At 47.4% G+C, this 23,007-nt stretch overlaps 3 protein-coding genes across 3 annotated transcripts; 1 reads left to right on the top strand and 2 right to left on the bottom strand.

Annotated features, from left to right (window-relative positions):
- Positions 1-47: 47 nt before the first annotated feature.
- Positions 48-2,015, bottom strand: LOC137894805 (zinc finger and BTB domain-containing protein 5-like). Its single transcript, XM_068740273.1, has one exon. It carries the CDS (start codon positions 2,013-2,015, stop codon positions 48-50), a length of 1,968 nt encoding a protein of 655 aa, XP_068596374.1.
- An 806-nt stretch (positions 2,016-2,821) lies between these two features.
- tomm5 (translocase of outer mitochondrial membrane 5 homolog (yeast)) lies at positions 2,822-4,172 on the bottom strand. The gene is made up of 2 exons (XM_068740512.1): positions 3,962-4,172; positions 2,822-3,267 (listed from the first exon to the last, which is right to left on the bottom strand). Exons 1-2 carry the CDS (start codon positions 4,080-4,082, stop codon positions 3,233-3,235), a joined length of 156 nt encoding a protein of 51 aa, XP_068596613.1. The 5' UTR covers positions 4,083-4,172; the 3' UTR covers positions 2,822-3,232.
- Positions 4,173-11,339: 7,167 nt separating this feature from the next.
- LOC137895075 (FERM and PDZ domain-containing protein 1-like) lies at positions 11,340-21,803 on the top strand. The gene is made up of 15 exons (XM_068740556.1): positions 11,340-11,446; positions 11,752-11,924; positions 12,882-12,984; positions 13,766-13,811; positions 14,083-14,187; positions 14,300-14,395; positions 14,838-14,963; positions 15,167-15,286; positions 16,038-16,171; positions 16,711-16,837; positions 16,993-17,085; positions 17,197-17,379; positions 17,669-17,870; positions 18,083-19,039; positions 19,225-21,803. The coding sequence occupies exons 1-15, from the start codon at positions 11,340-11,342 to the stop codon at positions 21,801-21,803; spliced, it is 5,151 nt and encodes a 1,716-aa protein (XP_068596657.1).
- Positions 21,804-23,007: the final 1,204 nt, after the last annotated feature.

Below are 23,007 nucleotides of genomic sequence, written 5' to 3'. Positions count from 1 at the left end.
ACGGGTGTTTTTTTTTTAAAACCAGAAGCGCCTTATTGCAGTCCGTGTCAGAGCAGGCTGTCTGCGAACGCCTGCTCCTCCTTCCAGTTTAAACAGCTGTTCTTTGAGTGCTTGTACAGATGGGAGGACTGGCTGAAGCATTTGCCGCACTTGGGACAGGGATAGGGCTTTTCGCCCGTGTGGACGCGGATGTGCTTCTTGCAATCCGTCAGGTTCATGAAGGTCTTGCGGCAGATTTGACAGGCGTATTTCTTGCCCCCGTCCACCAGCAGCACGTTGTCCTCAGCGGCCGCCTTCTTGCACTTGGACAGGACGTCCTCCGAAGCTCTGGTGAGAAGGGGCCGATCGGCCGCCTCTCCGGCGGCAGCGTGATCCGTGTCTGCTTCTGATCCGGGCGGCACTTTGGGGGCGATGCGACGGAAGGTCGTCGCGGCTGAACTTTTCCCCCCCCTGGGCGGTTTGATGAGAGCGGCTCCCAGACAGAGGCTTGGCCTGATGCCACTCAGAAACCCCGCCAGAGGCCTGTGGGTGGGATGGAGGATGAGCGCGTCGCTGAAGCCGGAGACCTGAGCCGGGACGAGCTGCCGTACGGGGACCGGTGGCGCCGGGAAGAGAAGGGACGACGAATCGGAGGGCTGGACCTCCGAGCTTCGCCTCTGCTCGCCTGCGGGATCACCGCCGCTAGCGTTAGCGGCAGCGGCGGTGAGGCTGGCGAGACTGTCTTCTTCTCCCGGGGCTCCCGTCTCGTTATCGGGATTGAGGAGGCAGGAAAAGGTCAACTCTGCCAGACTGTCCAGGCCTTCGCCCGTGTCCGCCGTCTCCTCGCCCAGACGTCCGTCCTCTCTCTGCGACTCGGTTTGAAGATCTGCGCACAGCTGGGCTCGTAAAGTACCGACGTCGCCGTCTGCCGGGGAGGCGGCGGCTGTTTTTTCATCACTTCCTGGCGAGTCCAAACCGTCCGTGTGAACCTGCGGAGGGAAACGATCTTCCTGCATGTCCTCATCGGGGGAGTTCTGATGTTCCGTTTTCACCTCCATCACGGCCGCCTTGGGCTCAAGGTCAGAATCTTCCCCTTCGTCTCCCACCTTTACTTTGACCACAGCGTTTTCTCCGGCGTGTCCGCCCCCATCGAGGACGACTGCCCCCCCCGCGCTGCTGTCTGACTGACTCGGCAGCTGGAACTCCTCCGACTTGCCCTTTGTCGCTTCGTACTTCTCCTCCTCCTCCTCCTCCTCCTCCTCAACTCGGCCTCCCCAGAGTCTGCCGGTCGTCCTCGGGCAGTCCGGGGACGGGAGCTCCTCTCGTTGCTCCTCCGTCCCGACGGTGCTTCTGGTGACAGTCGGCGAACGCTCCTTAAAGCTCCCCTCGAGCAGCCTGCAGGACCTCTTCCTCCCGCTGAGAGAATCCTCTTCTGACCTTCTCTTGTGCCTCGCGAATGGATCGCTCTGCTCGCCCGCGACTTTCCGACTCGTCCCCTGGTCTTCAGACCCAACGGACTGGCTAACCTCCGCGCCCGCTTCTTCCTCGCCGACCTCCTCGTCCACGCCAGACGTGACCAGCCACTCTGCCTGGGTGCGTTGCTGCTGCTGCTGCTGCTGCACTGACCTCCAGCCTTCGGGTGGCGATGACGGGAAGTTCTTCCTGGACAGGTGGAGCTTGCAGGCCTTGACGACAGCGTTGAGGTGCAGGTTCGACGCCGCCAGCAGCACATCCATCACGTTGGAGGCCCCCAACGAGAGCGTGGAGGTGTAGATCATGTCGAGGAGGGTGGAAAAGGCCTCTGGGGTCACCACCTCTGGATCGAGCTCTATCACACCTTTGTCAGCGGCGACCTTATCGCCGCCATCGCTGGAGATCAGCAGAGCCCTGAAGTGGGAGCTGCAGGCAGCCAGGATGGAGCGGTGAGCCTGGAAGCTCCGGCCTCCCACCGCCACCACGCAGTCACACAGCTGAGCGCGCAGGCGCTGCTGGTTCAGCTCCTGGAAGATGTGCTGGAAGTGGCCTGGGAAATCCATTTGCTGTTCTGTGCAGAGATTCTTTTGTGTGACGTCAGTGCCGCTGCCCGGAAGTACAGTCACAAAAGGCGAGTTATTATCACCTGCACTCGTGAGGTGGGCGGACTGACATCCGGATGGGTGGCTGCCCGCCTCCGGTCGCCCTGACGCGTGATCGGGTGGATCATTCACTTGTTTCCGGTATTCGGAGAGTTGCTCTGGAATATGGGCGGGCCGAGTGCGCCTAGAACACGGGAAGATGTGTCGCGGTCTCCGGCTGCAGGTCCGCGCGTAGCCTCGCTGTCCGGACAGCTCTACATCCGCTACACTTCAATATAATAGCTTGGATCACGGCCATTATTATGATTCGCGATGACGCCACCCGGCTTCCGTCGCGTCGACGCTTCCATATCAGACACCGCCTCCTGGTGGTCGCCCGGCGGGAGTGCAGCCGCCTTTTATTTTTAGGAACAGCCGTATAGATGCCAAAAATGTTGTTAAATCTCATTAAACTACATTTTGAATATTCAGTTATTCATTATTTAGTTAAAAACACGTTCTTGTATTGATACAAATTGGATGTAAATACGTATAAAGTATAAACTCCATTAAAGTGTTTGACACAATGGGAGAATAAAATGCATAACTATCAAAGCATGACTGAGCGGTCTGAGGGACAATTAGAGTCATAACCAAATTCTGAGTCTGCTCCAAACACCACAATCTGCGTTGCCTCAGCCGTGGAACTTTTATGAATAATTTTATCCCCGGAAAATATATTTAACAAAATTGGTTTCACACTTTGAAATCAAGGGAGTTTCCATTCCTTTGTTTCCTTTTTCTCAGACATTTAATTTAAAGTTAAATGAAAAGGTTCAAAATCTTTGTCTTCAGATTACATCATCAGTTTCCATTTATGTGCCGTGCATTAACAAATGAACACAAAAAAACCTCTTTCCTTTGACTGGGTGAACACAGCAGGCATGATGGACACTACCAATCTGTGAATTCAACAATGATTACAATATGTTCAACAAGAAACACAAACTAAAAAAAAAACACATGGCCCAAGACTTAATTCAAACAAGATGTTTCTTCAGGTGCAGCAATGGACGGGCAGCAGTCGTCTAGGACAGGATCTTGTTTTGTAATGTCCCTTCCGTCTGCTGATGGTGGCCCAGTGTTTCTGATGCAGCACACTTTCAGAGGGTGCTGAAGGAAATGGTCAGCTGCTCCATTCATATACTGTCCAGCTTCTTTAACACGTATGGAGCTGGAAACAGAGACAAGCGTTAATTGTATTTGGACCATGAATCGAGATTTAGAAACCAAGACTGAACGAACTGTCCACCTTGATTTTACGTGTGTGCAAACTGTGGTGGGGAAGCAATTTAAGAAACAAACATTTTAAGAAACACTGTTTTAAAATAATTCTCATATCAATTTGGAGTGGATTTTGTTTTTTTGATTCTTTGATTATTCCTACTTTTAATAGATATCAAACATTGTCCTTGTTATAGCAAAATAAGTAGTTCTGTGTTTTTTATATTATAAAACGTAATATTTATTATATTTTTGCATTCTCAACAATGCCGTCTTTTTTGCATTATATTCTAATGCTGTAACTTTATACCATTACAAAACGTGACATTTTGACCTTCTGATGACACATGGACCAAACTGCAGAACATTTAAATACCATAATAATATTGGTTTTATTTTTATTTGTATTGTTAAATTTGTATTGTTAATCGTGGATGATTTATGTACGAAGGACTTTCAACGGAAACAAGACCACAAGGGCTTTTTTGAAATGCTCCTCTTAGACAGGATGTTTTACTTTATTTGTACTGTAATACATGCTACTGTGTGACTGTACTTGTACTCTAACATTCTATCTAATAAATATATTCATCATCATCACCAATTTTGGTTTTCCATTCTCAACGTCAGCTCGCTGTACTCACTAGCTCTCAGCAGAACGACGTAAATGAGGAAGTTTCGTACAGATGAGACGACATCTTGTCGCATTTTCTTCTTCATCTCCTCCGGGTCCAGTTTCGGCCCGAGTCCCTCCAGCTTAAACATCTTAGCAGCGGTTTAGCAGAATGTCTTTCGCGTTGAAATTTCAAGGCTTCAGAGGCGCATGGATGAGAGATCCGGGTTACGTACTTCCGCTGTACGTAACCCGGAAGTTGATGATGTACTACGGCGAGCACGGGAGAACAAACCACGTCAAGATGAAAACGGAAAAAATAAAGGTTTCACATTCAACACAACTGAATCACGTTGCGATCACTTTGATAAATATAGACAAATGTTTGCTTTTACAATTTAATGGAATTTTAAATTCCTTCATTATCATATGTTTATTAAATGTAAGGTAATAAATCGGTAGATGTGGGAGGTACAAAGCCATCCTACGCAATCAAACATGTCCGAATGTTGTTATTATTATTAATAATATGATTGTAACTCATAGAACCGTCCTTGGGGAGGGGCTGACGGTCCTCTGCTCCGTGAGGGAGGGGTGAGCGAAGGGCCGCGGATTAATAGAGCGCAGTCCCGGCGTGATGACAGCATCCAGCACATAGCCGACCCCCCCCCCCCCCCTACAGCCCCCATCACCACCACCACCATCATCATCGGGAGGACGCGGATACTTCAGAGAAACGGATATCCATTCCCTTCAATTCCTCCGCCATCATTGATCTTTTTGGGGGGATACCCCCCCTCCCCCCCAGTCTCCCGGTTCGTCCGGTCCGCCTGTCTCGTCTTCAGACCACGAGGTGAGTTTTATCGACATTCCCCGGTGTTATTTTCAGATGGATGGACCTACACCTTGCCCCCCCCGTCTTGATATTTATTCGTTTCCTCACATCGAGATAAATAACCATCGATCCGATGGTCGCTTTCACTGCGACCGCCCGAGAGAAGGTGGTGGAGAGATTTAAATCCGATTAATTTGATGACAGAGCCGACGGAAGATTGACCCGTTTTTTTTCTTTGTTAAGCCTGATGGCGTGACGAGCATGGCTGCGACCAGTGATCGAAGTTAAGCGTCTGCCAATGTAATTATTGATTATTTAAAGGACATGTATGTACCTATGCCACACATCAACCATTTAAACCATTACATTGATTTAAACCAACTGTCTAAATCAAAGCTACGTGCTTGTTGACGCTCTGCCGAATAAAGAACAAACACCTGTTTTAGTGCGGCGATGTTGAAAAGCCATGCCGCCGGATGCGCAGCGACACCGGCCGCAGATTAGAGATGAAGGGACTAAACCCTGACGGATCAGGGGGGGGGGGGGGGGCAGCAGCCTGGGTAGTAAAACACGCACATTGTGAACGGGCGTGGGCGACGTGCACAACAGCCGCTCCGGGAAAGTCGCCTCTTCTTCCTCTTACCCTTGGGCCGACAGCAGCGCGCACGCCGTGCCGTGCCAGGCGTGATCAACGCAACGCAACTAGACCGGAACAATGGGGGGGGTTGATTTAATGCGTGACGTGATATAACATGACTGCTGATCGCGTTAAAACACATGCATCGCCTTCTATTGCTCACCCCAGAGGGAGGAGGAGGAGCGCACATGAATGAATGAATGAATGAATGCCATTCCAGTCCTTGGATGTCCTAGCAGTGGATGCGCCTGGTGCTTCGCTTTCACTCCCGTGCACAGCTTTGTGCACGGCTGCTCTGGGCTCGGAGGTTCTGCTCTGAGGCCCTTCTTTCGGAGGAGAAGCCCGGCGAGACGGTCGGGGTGTGTGCACCAGAAACGGCTTTACGCCCGTAACCGAGACCACGCACCGATGACGGCTCCCCTGTCAGCCATCCTCTTCCTCACTCGTCTTTGGCCACAGTGCGTTGATGGGTTTGCTGCTTCAAACTGCAGCTCTGAGAAGCTGTTGATCAGTAAATATCAGTGTTTCTTGATCGTTCAGGGGTTACATCTGATACTGGTGCAATGGTCAGCGGAGTGATGTACGTACTGACGTGTGTAGCACATATGGAACAAGGGTGGCATTGTTAATGTGCATTTTTCCCTGAAAGTCCTTCAGTGTCGCCCCCCCGAGCCGTGACCTCATTGATGTGGCGGCTCCATAGTGATGGCACAATTGGCTGGCAGAAGCGTCGTAATGGAGGCCAGCTCTATTTATGATCATACAATAAAACATCACGAGTATGAAAGTCGTAAAATCTGAAAATGATTGGCTTTGACCTCCCTGTTATATGAAGTATTTAAGATATACTGCGGTGATATCCGAGGATTCTTCCAGAGGCCTCCTTGGCTTCGCTCATATTATTCTTACTCAAACATGAGACATCTCTGCTGTGCAACGTTTGAAGGATATCTCAGAGGAAATTATCTCAGACAGCAGTCTGACCTTCGACGTCATTGTCTAATATCCAAAAACCTTCCCCAGACATTGGAAATCCGCCTCCCCCCCACCCCGTCTCGCTGTCTGTCTCTCTCTTTCTCTGGAACCACCAGAACCATCAATAGAAATCTGTAACGAAATGCTGCAACACTATTAATCTACAAAGAGCCATTATTTAATGAATATAGGGCACCGGGGAACTCAAGCCTCACCAGTTTGCTGATCAAAGAGGAAATGAAATGGGTGGCGCACGCCGGTAAGTCCTGTCTTCATAATGGAATGAACTGACAGGCTGAATGAAAAACAACAACTGAGATTATATCTAGAAAAGCAGATTAAAAAAAATAAACAAAGCACAAGAAGCAGGAGCTCAAAGAGACTTGAGCTCAGACGGTTTGTGTTGATTACTGGGCTCTATGCTCCACCATTATCCTATTGTTAGTTTGTTAGGCTTAAAGACATAATATATGATATTCCTGGATTATAAATCCTATGCAGGCTGTGTTTGCTGCGAGGCTTTTCTTGTCTGAACCCAAAACCCAACGGTGATAAATGTAACGGTGCATTTACTTCAGTCGCTTGTCAGGTTCATCGTATCGCCGTCGTGCTCGACTTTCTGTGGATGAAAGCGCCGGAGGAGTTTACAGAAGGAAGCTAACTGGCTAACCAGCCACGCCTTATATGAATTATTATATATTTTTTATTATTATTGTTAAAGCTTGTTTTCACCACTCATCGTGGAGAATGGTCATTTAATTTAAGTGGAAACAGTCCACTAGTGTTCCCAGGGGATTTCACCCGGGGGGGCTAATGCTAACAGCCGGAAGCCAGCAGCCATCATAGTCACTGTTACTCTGTCAGGGGGACTCTTTAGCTCCAGCAGGGCGGGGGTTTCCACGGATACTCAGCTGCTACCCGGGGATGCTGCTCGGGACAGGAATTCTTATCACGTCTCGGTTGTGTGCTGCCTGGAAGCCTTAGTCGTCAGTTTTACGTGGGAAGAAGTCTTCCTTGGGGCTCCGGCAGAACAGCTTAATGAAACCGATAGTCAGTAGTGAGCAGATCACCGAATCGGTCGGGATTCGTTCAGTAGATGTTGAGACATCTTGCTTTCTTAAGTTCTGTTACGTAATGCATCTTTTTATGGGAAGTCCACCCCCCCTCAATGAAAATCAGCATGTCGTCCAATATTAATTCTTTTTCGAAGACAACATTGCATTTTTGATGTTGTATCTGTCGCCGCTCACACTCACACCTTTTGCATTTGTGAAATCTGAAACGATACAGCGGGCTCACGTGAACCTAAATCACGCCCGCCACAAGTCATGCGGAGATTCCCGCAGAGACAATATTGCCTTCCAAGTATGCTGGACTGAATGTTCACTGAGCTCAAGTCTCCAGAATGAATTGTAAAGTCGCCAAACCGACCTCTGCTGCTCCTGCAACCCTGAGCCACATGTGAAGCAGCTGTTTGATGGGGTGTGTGTGTGTGTGTGTGTGTGTGTGAGTACCTGCAGTAACGGCGTGATCCAGTCTCCAAAATCCATTCTTCATTTATCTGTGAAAAAGAATGATTAAAGCGTGTCACGAAGAAATTCACCTTGAGAGTCATATTCATTATCTTGTATTCTTTTATTTAGCAGAACAGCAGCTGTGTCCACCCCCCCCCCCCCCCCCCCCCCCCCCCCCCCACACACACACTTTGGGCCCTGTCCAGGTTGGTGGGACCTGCTGTGACCCGTGCTTCGCCCAGCGTTGCTAATTGGGCTGTTTTTCTTTTCTTCACCTGGCTGCACAGAGGCTGCCAGTTCAGTACATCTCAGCCCCCCCCCCCCGAGGGGGGAGATGAGTACCGTACTTCAGAGAACTGCGTGTGCTCATATGATGACAGGACTGAATAAGTGGCCGACTCCAGAGGATGTTGGGCAGAGAAAAGCAGCGGGGGTTGGGAGGAATGACCTTAAGGACATGATGTCCAAAGATGCACAATAAAATAAAGAAAGGATGGGCAGGTAAGAAGGCCTGTGTGTGTGTGTGTGTGTGTGTGTGCGTGTGCGTGTGCGTGTGCGTGTGTGTGTGGAGGACAGATTATTATTGATTCAGTCAGATTAGAGCAGACCCAGCAGCATGCAGTCACACAGGCTTTACTTTCTCATTCAAATGAAAGTCCTGACGGAAGGAAGCGCCTCTTGATTTACGCCATGTTGTGGTGCAGCAGAGGAAGACTGAAAGCAGCACGACGGGGCAGATCTTTATTTAACCTCCCACCATGCATCACTGTCTGGGGCCTGGCTTTGTTTTCTTTGCCCTCACTTGGTGGAGAAATGCATTGATCAGCTTCCACTCCTTTCCGCTTCACCGTAGAGGCTTTATTCTTCTTTTATTCTCCTGCAGCCGTACGCTCTTGTTTCTCTGCCACTGCCCCCCCCCCCCCCCCCAATACCCACTCCTTTCGGCCTTTTCTTTGCCTTTTCTCTGTATCCCTTCTCCTTTTCTCAGGCCGGTCGAGCCCCCCCTCCTCTTTTCCCCCACCCTTCCTACAACTCTGCAACCCCCCCATACATCCCCCCCCCCCCCCCAATACATCTTCCCCCCGTTCTGTCTTCATCGGCGCTCCTCTCTTGTTGCCAGTGTTGGCACGGTGGCGGTCGGAGGCTGAGCTAGCCGCATTAGCACCATGCATTATTCATGTGCCCTGCAGTCTGTGCGGGTCTAGGTCTTCTGCTGGCTGTTTACTGGGACACATGGACCTTGCGAAAAAGCTGTGTGTGTGGGAGGTGGGGGGGGGGGGGGATGTTTCTTGTAGATGAAAGCACCAGGCAGTGAGAGTTTACTCCACAGATCAGCGTTCAAATGCAAAATGAGGCCGGACCAGAAGCATGATAAGTTTTCAGTCATCTCTGGCCTGATGTTGATAGGAAATATCGTCCTCCGTCGTCATTGGCCAGGAGCTGCTCGTCCCCTCCTCCCCGCCACATGAGAACTCACGGCCTGCCTGTCCTCTTTGCTTTTAGCACTACCCCCCGAATGAACTGCGAACTGAACTGGATGGCATGAAAATTTTATTTAGACAACTATGCGGAGATGGAGTGCTTCATCTCAACATCGCCATGTGCTTTTGCAGAGAGGGGGAGAGAGAGAGAGAGAAAGAAAGAGAGAGAGCGAGGTTCTTGAGGGGGGGGGGGGGGAATCAGAGGAGGGGCCTCTTAGAAAACCGCCACCGCATCGCTAGTTTGGACTCACATCTGCTTGGCCTGACACACTTACGTGTGCATTTTGAGGCATCACCAGTTCAGATGCAGCTGATGCAGCTCAATCAGACCCGATCACTGGTGATGTCATGCTTTACTCTCACCCTAACCCTGTCATGTGCTTCTGAATCGACATTATTGGATTTGACAGGCCTCCCTGATAGCGTTGCTCTGCCCCCCCGCAGGTGGCCGCAATAGACTGGGATTGGCCCTGATGATCACAAGGACCCCGCCCTCCGCCTCTTTTCAGCCAATCCTGGAGGGGGCTGCAGAGCCAATGTCTCGGAGGGCAAGAGGGTATTTATGTTCTGGAGTCCTGAAGAGACTAGCCACATCGCGGTGAGTCACTCTGCGAGTCTTTTGTCATAGCGCAGGCTAGCGTGAAATGATGGGGGCAAGATGTGAGCTGCTGAAGGTGTCTATGTTTAAATCACTGTTTCTGCCATTTCCAGAAGCTTATTGCATGTGTAGGATTTAAGTGAAACGATCAACTGTGTTGTGCCTACATCTGCAAAACTACCTGTTTCATCAGCGATAACAAAAAAAGAAAGGATGTGCATGCATTTAAAAAATGGCTTGCCGGCTATGCTCGGAGAGGCTGTCACCTGAGGACAGTCGGGGTGAGACGAGATCTACGTCTTCTGCTGCACACGCACACCTCTAAACACCTGAAAGCAGGGACACGTGCTACACAATGCTAAAAGTGACACTTCGGTCAGTGCAGGCCGACACTGAAGCGCGCTGCGTCTACAAACGGAGGCTTGTCAGCACTGATTTAGAGCTCGCGATCAGTTCAGCGGAGACGGAAGGAATTCCTGCTGAAAAAAATGACATCATGAATTTTGTAATCTCCCCACTGGCACCCCTGCTTGACGCCCGCTGCTTGATTCGGGTGTAATGTTCCTTATTTCTCCGTAGCTCAGAGGTTATAGGACAGCGCAGGTCTAACGACACTGCAGCTACTCCTCTTCCCCCCCTGATGTCTGGCAGGTGGCTGGGAAACAAATCCATCTTTGAAGGGAACATCGTGGCTTGCAGAAGATTCCCTTGCATTTGAGAGCTGATCAAATTAAGCTCTCTCATGGTATGGGTCATTCCGTTCCATTTTTAGTCATATTGATTCGGTGCAAGTCACAGTCTCCCCATCGCTGCCAGTGTTTGCCTGCCTGGACAAGCCGCCAGTTCTTCTGGATAAAGCGGTTGGAAAATGAATGAATAATAGATCATATAATTAATAGTCTCTACAAGATCAGCAGTTGATAAATGTTTTGTTCTTGGACAGAATTCAAAGCCTCCATCTTTGCCTCCTCCACGTCTCGCTGAGCCCTTCAGGGTTCATTACATCCTGAAGACCCCCCCCCCCCCCTCTCCCCCATGTCATTGCCAAAAAGCAGATCACAGCACAATTATGTTGCACTCATGATGAAAAGTACTTCTGACACCTGCGCTTTAATCTGAGAAACAAGTCAGTGAAGGAAAATGTGTTGTTCTTTGAGCTGAGCACATCCTCCTCCTCATTTCTTTCCTCACGCTGCCTTTCTGTTCACGTGTCTGATTATTCCTGTTCCAGGCAGGCTCCATGCGCTGAATTTAAATGCAGAGTGCAATTCAGCCCGCGCTTGGTTCTGTCGCTGCGTGAGCGCTAAACTGACGCTTTCCGACGCATTCCTCCCTCACGTCCTTCTCTGTTCCGTTTCTCTTTAGATAAATGGAGGAGAAGGAGCGGTGTAGGAGCAGGTCTCCATCCCGGGGGGCCAGTCGGGTGCAGCAAGTGGTGGGAACAATAATACGCCGCACCCGAGAGTCGCTAAGCAGGTACACGGCAAAGTTGACAAATCGTTTTAAAATCACATCAAATCCAGTTTTGCATATCTTTACATTAAGGTGGGAAAATTACTTGATTGAATTTGAAGTTTGACTCTTCACAGCTTCACATTTTCACTATCTAATAAGTGATAGTGAGAGGATGAGAGATTTTCTGTGCTACATGAAGGGAAAATTTTGGCAAACAGGGACGCGTTGGTGAACCGTGTTCACCTTGATCAACCAGAATGTTTTCTTGATGACATCAGTCTTCAGTTTCCTGTTCGGTAACTCGTGACTCCGCTTGACTTCCGCAGAGAGCGACTGCTCGGTGATGGGAGGTCGCGGCGCTCCAACAGTCTGTCCAATCAAAACTTCCTGGCCAAGCTGACCCTCCAGATCAACAGGGACCCGGTCCTGGACCGCAGCACGGGACATGGATTCACCATCACCAGAAGCCCGCCCCTGCTGGTCAGGCATGTCATTACAGGTAGATTTTGTGTGCGTCTTCTTTGTCTGTGTGGATGAGGGCTCTTTGTTTTCCTGCTTCCTCTCCAAAATGACCACCTGCTTTATGCAGCAGTGCACCACCTTCCACACACACACACACACACACACACACACACAGACACAGAGAGACTCTCTCCTGGCATTCACACTGTAAGGCACAGTGCCAGAGAAGTCATAAATTCTAACACGTTTCTTTAAAGCAGCTTTGATTGGTTAGTGAGAGCGATATGCACGAGAGAGAGAGGAAGAAGGGGAGGGGCGGGCGAAGGAGGGAGAGAGGCTGATCAAATATTCTTATATATCCTGTAAAATAAACTGATTTGTTCCCAGAGGAGGGTTCCACCCCATCACCGTCACCGTCTAAATTCAATTACTGGCTCTGGTGATGTGGAAGTCCGAGTAAAAGGGAAGTGGTGGCTGAAAAAGGTAAAAAAAAAAAAAAAAGAGGAGGGAGGGAACTTATACCAAAAAGGAGAGGATATTGTCAGAGCTGGCATGGAAGCTCGATGGGAAGGAGGGGTTGGCTTCTCTGGCAGGAGGGAAGAGAATATGCGCTCATGCAGTCTGTGTGTGCGTTATGTAAGCTTCCATAGCAGTGTGTGGGATGCCATCAGTGGGCCAGCAATCGCAAGGCAGACGGGGCAAACAGACGGGGTGCGTGCAAGTATTTCATAACACACACGTGTGTGTGTGTGTGTCTGATATTGTTAGAATAAACTGAAACTGCTGTGCCTCAGTCCTGCTCGCTTGCCTGAAGACAAATGAGTATAAATAACTAGAAAACACAGAAGATAGTTTTCTGGATGAGACCAAGAAAAAAACCCTCACATTGCAGTGAACGAGACTAAACCTGTTTTCAGGATGTTTTTTACGCAAACATCCACCTTTTTCTTATTTGGGCGCGTGTGTGTGTGTGTCCATGCACGTGTGGCTGCAGGGAGTCCTGCAGATGGGATACTGTTCCCTGGGGACCAGGTGCTACAGATTAATGATACAGCGTTGGAGGATTTGAGCAATGAGCAGGTGGACATCATCTTAACGTAAGAAGATGTATTTATTTTATTTATTTATATATATATATCCACTTTACCGTTCAAATGTTTGGGGTCACCCAGGTCAGTTCCAGAGCTTCTCTAACCAGCAAAACTGTTTTCAGCTGTGCTAACATGATTGTACAGGGTTTTCTACTCATCCATTAGGCTTCTGACGCAATGAGCAAAGACATCGTACCATCAGAACACTGGAGTGAGAGCTGCTGGAATTGGGCCTCGATACACAGACGTAGATATTGCACCAAATTTGCAACTAGAATATTCATTTACCACATAAGCAATGTATAGAGTGTATTTCCGATTACTTTAAAGTTGTCCGTTAAAAAACAGTGCTTTTCATTCAAAAATAAGGGAATTTCTAAGTGACCCCAAACTTCTGAAATGGTAGTGTGTGTATATATATATATATTTATTTCCTTGTTTTAGCTAAAAGGTTAAACAGTAGATCATGAAGACACATTTCTAAATTTAGAATAAACGCCTTTACATTGACTCCTGTGGCAGGTGAGACCAGTTTGGTGACACGTCTGACAGTGTGTCGAGTTCATCAAATAACAACATGCACATTCATACTTTGTGCATAGTTTTAACATCACATGCAGATGACTCATGCGTGAGAGCATGCACGTGAGAGAAAGGCAGGAACATGGGTCAGAGTGGAAACTGTTTCCTTCACGGCTTGGTAGAGAGGTATTGCTCTTGTGTGTCTGTGGGTGTGTTTGATTATGTTTCGCTCACTCGCTCTTTGTGTATGTTTTTTTCTGCACAGGGACTTGGAGGATTGTATCACTGTGACAATCCTGCGGTACATGACAGTGAGTATAAAAGATACATTGATAACCCCCCCCACACACACACACACACACTTAAACACCCTTCATGAGTCCATCTGTCTTCACTACTGTATTAGGTCCCTTTATGTTTCCAACAGTTGGACTCGCAGCTTTTGACGGTCCACTTTGAGATTGTGTCTTTCAGACTTCAACACGTGTGTGTTCAACGTTTTGCTGCTTCTGTTTGTGGCTTTCAGAATGAATTGAACCCACCGCTCATCTAATAGACCTTTTGCATGCCTTTGTGTTGCAGAATCCGAAGTCATCCATCATGTCGGCTGAGAAGCGGGCCCGTCTGAGGAGTAATCCGGTTAAAGTGCGCTTTGCCGAGGAGGTGGTGGTCAATGGGCACACTCAGGTAGGAACGAAGTCTCTTGTGAGCCACTAATGAACGACTCCTTTTTTTTTTTTTGGTAATCTTATTTGTCACATGGCTTTCTCTTTGTCTTTCCTCATTTGATCTGTTTCAGGGAAACTCTCTTCTCTTCCTGCCCAATGTCCTGAAAGTCTATTTAGAGAATGGACAGACCAAGGCCTTTAAGTTTGACAACAGCACCACTGTCAAGGTGCGTATTAACTTATTACATGTCAAATAACAGAGAGAAACGTGGACTGCGTGTATACAGATAATAAACCCCTGATGGGGAAACATTACTATTAAACATTTTTGTAAATATGGCTGAAGAACCTGAGCACACCAGGGTCGAACTCTTCTTTGTCCTTAGACTGAAAACCAGTAAGCGATGTAGCATACTGTGTATGTGATCAGTGTACAAATGAGGTAGGAAGGAGATCAGTGGGTTAGGGCTCATCATCACAAGGTCCAAGCCTGCGCTTGTTTTCCTGGGAGCATTACGATTGTTAAAGCACGTTTTCTATTTCACTTTGCACATGGAAGCAAAGCCGGGGGGACAGACGGGGCAGCCAGATCTGAGCGTCGCCATCAGCAGGCTGAGAGGAAGCGCGTTTGTCGAATGGGTCTGATCTGTGGGTTTCTCACCGTTCCAGGACATTGTTCTAACGCTGAAGGATAAACTGTCCATCCGGGCCATTGAGTACTTTGCTCTGGTGCTAGAGCAACAATACAGTATCACCAAACTACTGCTGCTGCACGAGGAAGAGCTCATACAGAAGGTGAAAGAAACCGTGGTCACGCAAATCCACACATTTGCAGCAGTTGTCAATGACTGTTTAAAATAGGTGTAATTCACTTTTTTTTTTACAAGCATAGCAGCTACAGTAGCCCTACAGACACAGTAAAGAATGCATGCCAAGAAGATTATTTTTAGAGCTTCATGCATACATTTTTACATGTTACAATTTTTGTCTTTGTTAAGGTGGTGCAGAAAAAAGACTCCCATGACTACAGATGTCTGTTCAGGGTGTGTTTCATTCCCAAGGACCCTTCAGACATGCTGCAGGACGACCCCTCTGCATTTGACTACTTATTTTTGCAGGTTGGCAGGACAAATTCCATAATAATAATAATAATAGATTTTATTCATAACACGTTTTATATTCCACTGAATCTCAAAGTGCCACATGGTAAAATAAAACACGGTAAAAAAAAAAAGTAAGCATTAATAAAGATAGAAATAGGCAAGGCTTAAAAACAGTTACTAAGCAGAGGCCTAAGGAATTAAGGAAACTATTTTCTAAAAAGTTAGGTTTTAAGTCCAGTTTTAAAAGCATGAATAGACTGAGGTGCTCTCAATTGATCGGGGAGGGAATTCCGCAGAGCAATGTTTTATCTTTCTCTGTTCATCTCTGAACCTTCTTCAGACAGGAGCCCCTTTTTATTGACTTACAAGTGCAACGTATGCCTAAAGGCTCACACTGCTCAAAAATCCGTCCTTGATTTTGCAAGTGTAGTATTACTGCATACCAATGCTTAGTGGATCTGGCAACCTGCTCTCGTGTGCCCTAAATCTGCTCATCAAAATATTACCACAAAAAGTAGAGCGCCACTCATGTTGCGTTGATCTGAGGGGTCTTTCCCTCCTGCTGTGTTTATTTGTACTCTATAAATGGCAGCGTGGGTGTCCCAGTATTTAATTATAAAGATGTTCGTAAGCTACATATTGCAATGTCTGCATCAATAATAATGTTCTACGCTGAACGTAAGATGCGTTTCAGTTATTTATTGTGACGGATGCATGAATTTGTAATGTCTGCATGCATTATGCTGTGATTCCATTGTGTTTCCAGAGTGTTGGCGACGTGCTGCAGGAGAGGTTTGCATTAGAAATGAAGTGTAACACAGCGCTCCGCCTGGCGGCCTTGCACATGCACGAGAGACTAGATACTTGTGGACATACCAGGACGTCTATTAAGAGTATTACGTGAGTCATGGGGTTTGTTTTTTTTGTGTGTGTGTGATTTTCTTTTGGATGTCATTTTAGAGCTATCAGAAGTTTGCTCTTAAGGATAAGGATTCATGGGCGACTTTGTCCTTTTTACTGAGTGTAGATCAAAAGTTTTTAATTTTAATTTCATTTGCAATTTTCCTTTTTTTCCTAACTCTCTTTCATGATTAAATGGCTATAATACAATTATATACGTATGTCAGTGCAGTCCTATCTACTCTGTTTTGAAGCTGCAGACCTTGTACACAGTTACAGTGAAAAAAGTACTGTTGTTAAAATATAGATTGAGGTACTAATCTATTTATTTTTGCAGTTTTAGTAAAGCCTTTATGTAGTACAATTTCTAATCTTAGTTGGTAGATTACCTTAGAAGTGAAACCTTTGACTATTTAGAAAAATGTGTACAGATGTCCATGTTATAAACTTTAATCTTTGTTTCTGGGTTTAAACTACATTAAGCTTTGAGTACAGGCTGGGTGCTGCAGTATTTCTATCTTCTGTATTCGCGGTGACAGGAAGGAGTTTGGCCTCGACAGCTTCATCTCTCCCACTCTACTGGGCAACATGAGGCAAAAGGACCTGAGGAAAGCCATCAGCTACCACCTCAAAAAGATTCAAGCCCTGCTCGAGCCACGCCAGAAGGTACCATCGGATTTAAGAATGGGTGGAAGTCAAAATAGAAGGGTGTGAAAAGACAGATAATGAAGGTTGTGTTGAAGATGAAGTTGTCAGAGTTAAGGAGGGACACCCCTCTTCTTACCCCCCCCCCCCCCCCCATGTCTGCTGTGGTGTTGTAGGTAATCTCTGCTGCTCAGGCTCGTTTGGCCTACCTCACTCAGCTGGGAGAGCTCATCTCATACGGGGGCCGATCATATGCTGCTACCATGATGGTACGAGTCAGGAGCCCATACGTGGCCTGGTTGGTGATGCTACCACAGTGCCACCGCGTCAGGCAAACGAAAATCTAAAATGCTTGGCCGTTTCTCTGATCCACGCCACAGCTTCAGGACAGGGAGGCGTCAATCAACCTGCTTGTGGGAGCCAAGTACGGGATGAGCCAAGTCATCAACCACAAGCTCAACATGATTTCTACACTGGTGGAGTTTAGCAGCATCAGCAGAGTGGAGTTGCTGTCGGAGTCGGACAAAGTCAGCTTGCTGCGCGTCTCGCTGCACGATATGAAGGTAAAGGCATTTGATTTACCTACAGAGCATGGTCAGAGCCTGCGTTACTCATAATCCTGTAGGTACTTCTACTACTAACACCGATAGAGAAAGTAGATATTCACTAACCACATCACATTTGAATCAGATCGCATGCTTGCATAAATATAGGTCGGGATTTAACCTATCAGGATGTGTGGTAGCATTATAGGGCTAACTCACTGACTCAAAGGTGATTCTCTCTCCCTCTTTCTTGCCTGTTCTCCCTTTAATCGTGAACCTTATCTTGCGCTGTTCCCTCCCGTCTCAGCCATTTGCCTTATTGATGGACTCTCTGGCAGCCAAAGACTTAGGGTGTCTGCTGGGAGGCTACTACAAACTCCTCGTGGATCCAAATGTCAGCGTCTTCCGTCTGGGACGCCCAAAAGTGAGGGTGCACCGTATTCCTGCTGAAGAAGGTGTGTGTGGGAGGTTCGCCGTAATAGAGGGCGTGTGCTATGAATCCCTATCAAGTGAGCAAAAATTGTTTCACTTAAAATAATCACCTTCTGGCTTTGGTTAATAGATAAATATTTTTCACATCATACGTTGTTGTCTGCTGCTGTCAACAGCCCGTATGGATAAGGATAGACAAGCCAGTCATGCTATTTCAATATAAATGAACTTTATTCTGTTCTAATAATGGAGTAAAAAAAAAGTTTTTATTTTTCCCCGCCGATATTAGGTTATGTGTCTCGCTGCTGTAGTGACTCTGACGACTCAACTGATGAAGACGACCCGATGGATGCTCAGGGTTACAAATGCCCAGACCCAGCAAGTCAGGACTGGGAAGAGAGGAGAAGAGGCGAGGAAGAAAAGAGGAGGGAAGAAGAAAGAAGAGAGAGAGAAGAGTACAGAGGCAAACAGGAAGTAAAGATAATAGTGACGACAGAAGATAATGAAAATGAGAGAGAAGGCGACAGAGGAGCAACAGGAAGTGGTCCACGTAAATGTAGTGTTAATGATGAAGAAATGAAGCTGGAAACTGGCTGGTACCACACTGACCCACGGGTCACTAGCAGCTTCTCCAGCTTGTCCAGTGGCTCCTTGAGTGCTGCCCTAGAAGACAGCAATGCTGCAGCCAAAGTCTCCTCTTGTCCGGGTGCACACAATGGACGGCACATCAGTGAAGAGCTTCCAAGCTTGGACGTTCACCAACCTCACAGCAATAAGGGGCCCCTGCGACCAACAAATCTAAATTACAGTGGGATTGACAATTCTTGCCTTTGTTTTGCTGATCTCTCCAAATCGGATTTCCTCCCCAGCCCGCCTGAGGCTACAAGTGATGATGACGACGATGATGAGGAGGAGGATGAAAAGCATGGAATAGAGAAACTCAGACGGATTAGTAAGATCCCCAGTTCAAGAGACTTGAGAATGATTGACAGCATGCCCTTTAAAAGATCACCCATTAAAGGGAAGAAGAAGACTCCGCCCAAAGTCCCAATAAGGACAAGTTCAATTCCTGGACACAAAGCTGGAGAAGCTGAGCAGCGCCTTTCCAAGGATGAAGAGAGTCTTTTCCTGACACCTTCACCCAAACCCAGATCATCTCTGTTTTCCAAAGAGAGCGCTTCAGAGTCTGAGGATGAGTTTTTTGATGCACAGGAGAGATTTACTCCCCCAGTTCCTGTTCTATCAGGTTTGTCTACAGCTTGTTTGTCACTTTGTGTATTTGTACAGTTTATCCATAGAGACTGGTGGTTCCTTTTTATACATGATAGCAGTAGAAGACACCACTAAAGATATTTTGGTGGTTTAAAGGAGCTGGGGTAGGATTTGTGTAAATCCACTAACACCTTTCTCTTTTGTCTCGGGCTCTGACAGACACTGAGCTGGCTGACCGGTGGAATGCCAATCGGTTGAGTGGAACCAAGAATGGATTTGAAGCTCTCCAAGGAAAAGAACTATCTTCCCCCCCACTGGCCAGTAAAGCTCATCCCTCTATCAAAAAGAAAGGCGAGGAACATGACAGCGCCACAAATCAAGACACCAACCAGCAGCCTCGAACATCAAAACCATCTCAAAAACTGGAAGTGAAGGTCAAACCACCACTGGCACCTAAGCCCCAAATTCCACCTAAACCTCATATCATTCTTCCCAAATCCCCCCAGCATGGAAGATCATATTCTCACTGCAACGGGGATGCCTCTGGACGTCTGTCCTCTGAACTCCTGGAGATGGAGCCAGACACCATGGAGTTCAAATCTCTCGCATCGGGGACAGGTAGGTCGTCACCCTTGATCACAGCAGTGCGGTACAGCAAGCAGCCACAAGCAATTACGACACCAACGGAGGAAAAGACAGAGAGGAAAGAAAGCAACCCAAAGCAGAATGAAGAGCCGACACATGAGAATGGGGTACATATTATTATTTCCAATGTCAAAGAATGCGTATCTGGTGAAAAGGAATCCCCTGGCGCTGAAGGAAAAAACAGTAAGTCCCCCTTGCACATGAAAAAGCCCTTCAACCTACCGCCTATCTCGAGCTCTAATTCTGGTTTAAAGCAAACCCTTCCTCCTCCAGTGCCCCCCAAACCCACTTCTGCCTCCAGTTTTCACCCCTTGTCACTACCAGCTAGTTCTCCTGTTTCCCCAACCGATCCAACCAAAGGAATGTTTAAGGATAGCATAAGTCCATCAAATGGAAACCTCCCTTGGAGCAGCCGCAACGGCAATGTCCAATCAGCATCCAGGAGGGTGTCTTTGAGTCATGAAAGCCTGTCGCCAAAAAATGCAGATGCACCACTCACCCTTACCACTTCCCTCACCTCCACACACTCCAAAGGTGTTGGGTCCTTAGACAACAGAGAGCCTGGGAGATCGGGATCAGGATCTGACCTGAGGACCAGCTCTTCCAGCCTCGGAGGCAGACTACCAGCTTCTTCCCTTCGAGGAAAGATCCAAGCTTTGCCCTGGTATATGACTCGTTCCCAAGAGATTTTGGGAACTCTGGACTATCCCTCCACGAGCTCCATCAATGGAGACACTTCTGGGTTTGGCTCTGGTTTGTCTGTAGCTAGTGGTTTGTCAGACTTAAACAAGACCCCTGTGAAGGAAAAAGAGGCCATTACATCTAAGTCTGGAGGGAAAAATAACATTTTGGAAGATGGAGCGGAGGTTGTCATAGCCACCATCAAAGAGGCTAACGAAGTGACCTCACACTTAAGAAAGTCCAATGGGACAAACGGCTCCCACCCTAATCTTAGTTTCAAAGACAACAGTTCATACCATGGTAGTGTTTCCTCAGAACAACCTCAGTCACGGCCACATTCAGCAGTTGGGCTTGGAGGTGTGTCCAGCATGCAAATTGGGGGTGACTCGCCGACCTCCTCGCTCGCAGATAGCACTCCTCCTCAACAGCACCGGGAGGCGTGTGGCTGCCGTACAGTTTATGCGAACTGTTTCAGTGGAGACGCCGAAGACGGCGTGAGCTTTGACGAAGAGCTTACTATTTATGAATTCTCCAGACGCGCATGCCCCAAACCGGCCCAGACGTTGCCCGTCTCCTCCCCTACAACACCCTCTCCAAACCCCAATATCCTGTCACTACTTAAGGATAACCCCCGACCACTCTCTACGTTCTCCACTGCCTCCTCTGAACTCAGTCCCCTAGTTTCATGCCCTATTTCCCCTACAACTTCACTTGGCTGTCCTCTCCGGTCACTTACAAATAAGAATTATGGAAGACTGAAAGGAGGGTTTGCCTCCCTACGTCACGATATAGACCAACTGCTGCTTGTATTAGAGAGGGGAGGACTTGAAGCATCCCAACAAATACGCCATGACTCAAAGGAGGATATCACAGTCATGAAAGTAGAGCCTGACCTAAATCACAATGGAAATGAAGGCAGTACTACACCGGCGCCTAGCTTCAGCTGTACTGGAGCAAGTACCGCTGCCATGATGACTGAGGCTGAAAGAAGTCTTCTCCAAGCAGAGGCTCGGCGATTAGCATCCGGGTGTCAGCGGGCCACACGTGTAGGCTGGGCCCCCGACGAAGCCCTGCGCTCTTTATCGAACAGCTTCAGCGCTCTGGTTCAGTTGTCCGCAGCCTGCCTGCGAACAAACTCTTGCCCCGGTTGTGACACCTGCCATACTGCAGGAAGGACCCACAAGGACGAGGTTGACGACAACCAGGAACCAATGGAGAAGTTGAAGGAGATAGTCGGTTTGTATCGAGACTTTGTCGTGGCTGTCGAGACGGCCGGAACCGGCGCTCGGGTCGGGGGAAAGAGTGCGGGCCTCAATGAGTCTGGACAGGGTCAGGGACAGGGCGATGGGGTGAGGCTACTTGCCAAACGTTGCACGGTACTCATCTCCTCTGTGTTTGCCCTAACACAGCTCTTCCGGACACAAACGTTAGGCTCCACAGACACGCCTAGACGTGCACCGCTGAACTTTTGACCTGCGAAGTCTCAACCACTCATAATCCACAGACTCTCACCGTGAGATTAAACGGCACAGAGTGGTCTGGTGTGTAACCCATGTGTTCTTGTATAGAAAGTGCCATGCACACCACATCACACAGACGTTAGCCCACATTACTCATACCCCACTTTGACATCACATACGCCAAACGAAACCCGAAATGAAAAGGAGCTTAATTGATTGGGCTCTTCTTTGACTCATGTGGACTATGCATTTGTATATATGAATTTTGTAATTATAATTATCTTATTTTATGATACAATACGTGTATATGTATGTAAGTATGGATTTCCCATGTATGTATTTATTTTTTACAATATTTGCACCTGGTCTGTGGCGTGCAGGTTTCTGGTTTAAAAAAAAAAAAAGAACAAAACTATGGATGTCACTCTAAATGAAATTTTTCCTTCTCTTTGAGACAGTATTATGTTTGTATCTTTTGCTGCTTCAAAATATTTCCATTTTTGAACAAGGTGTAATCTGTAAATTGTCCCTTTTCAAGTTGAAAACTACTGACAGGATACAGAATACTATACACTTTCTAAAGAGTTATAGTACATCACAATCGCAGAATAGGTAACAGATTTATTTTATATGTGAAGGCATCACACCTTTTTAAAAATCTAGTTTTTCAGCACTACAGTACAGTCAAATAAATGTGGCTACAGATCTATACCATTACAAAGCAGGGAGAGCACTTTTGACTGTTACAGATTACATCTTTCTATGAAACATTGTGCAACAATGTTTTTTTTTTTCTAATGCACGGACCTGACTGAATTTGAGTGAATGCCTCTTGGAATTATCCAAAGGTATGTTGTAAGATTACATTCATTGATCATTCAAAAGGAACTCGCGTATGTATTTTCTGAAAATGTGTGGATGTAACCCAGGAAGCAAAACATGGGATCTAATTTATGTTGTTAGAGGTTTTCTGAATCGGCACAAGGGCGACTGTTAAACTATGTCCAGATGTAGCCGAGATCCAAAGTCTTGCAACACTGAGCCACAACCCTTCCTCCTTGGATAGCTCTGTTTAATGACATACTGACTGGATGATGACCTGAGCGCTGAATGCTGGGGTCAGAAGCGTAGAAACACATTATTTTTTGTCTTTTTCTATCTTAGTTTATGGCTAATGGCTATGCAAACATACCCCTTCCACCCGCCATGCTGTATG

This window comes from Brachionichthys hirsutus, chromosome 6 (genome assembly GCF_040956055.1).
Source record: "Brachionichthys hirsutus isolate HB-005 chromosome 6, CSIRO-AGI_Bhir_v1, whole genome shotgun sequence".
Lineage (NCBI taxonomy): Eukaryota > Metazoa > Chordata > Actinopteri > Lophiiformes > Brachionichthyidae > Brachionichthys > Brachionichthys hirsutus.
Note: the sequence above shows the minus strand (reverse complement) of the source record. Positions and strands in the feature narration are given on the sequence as shown.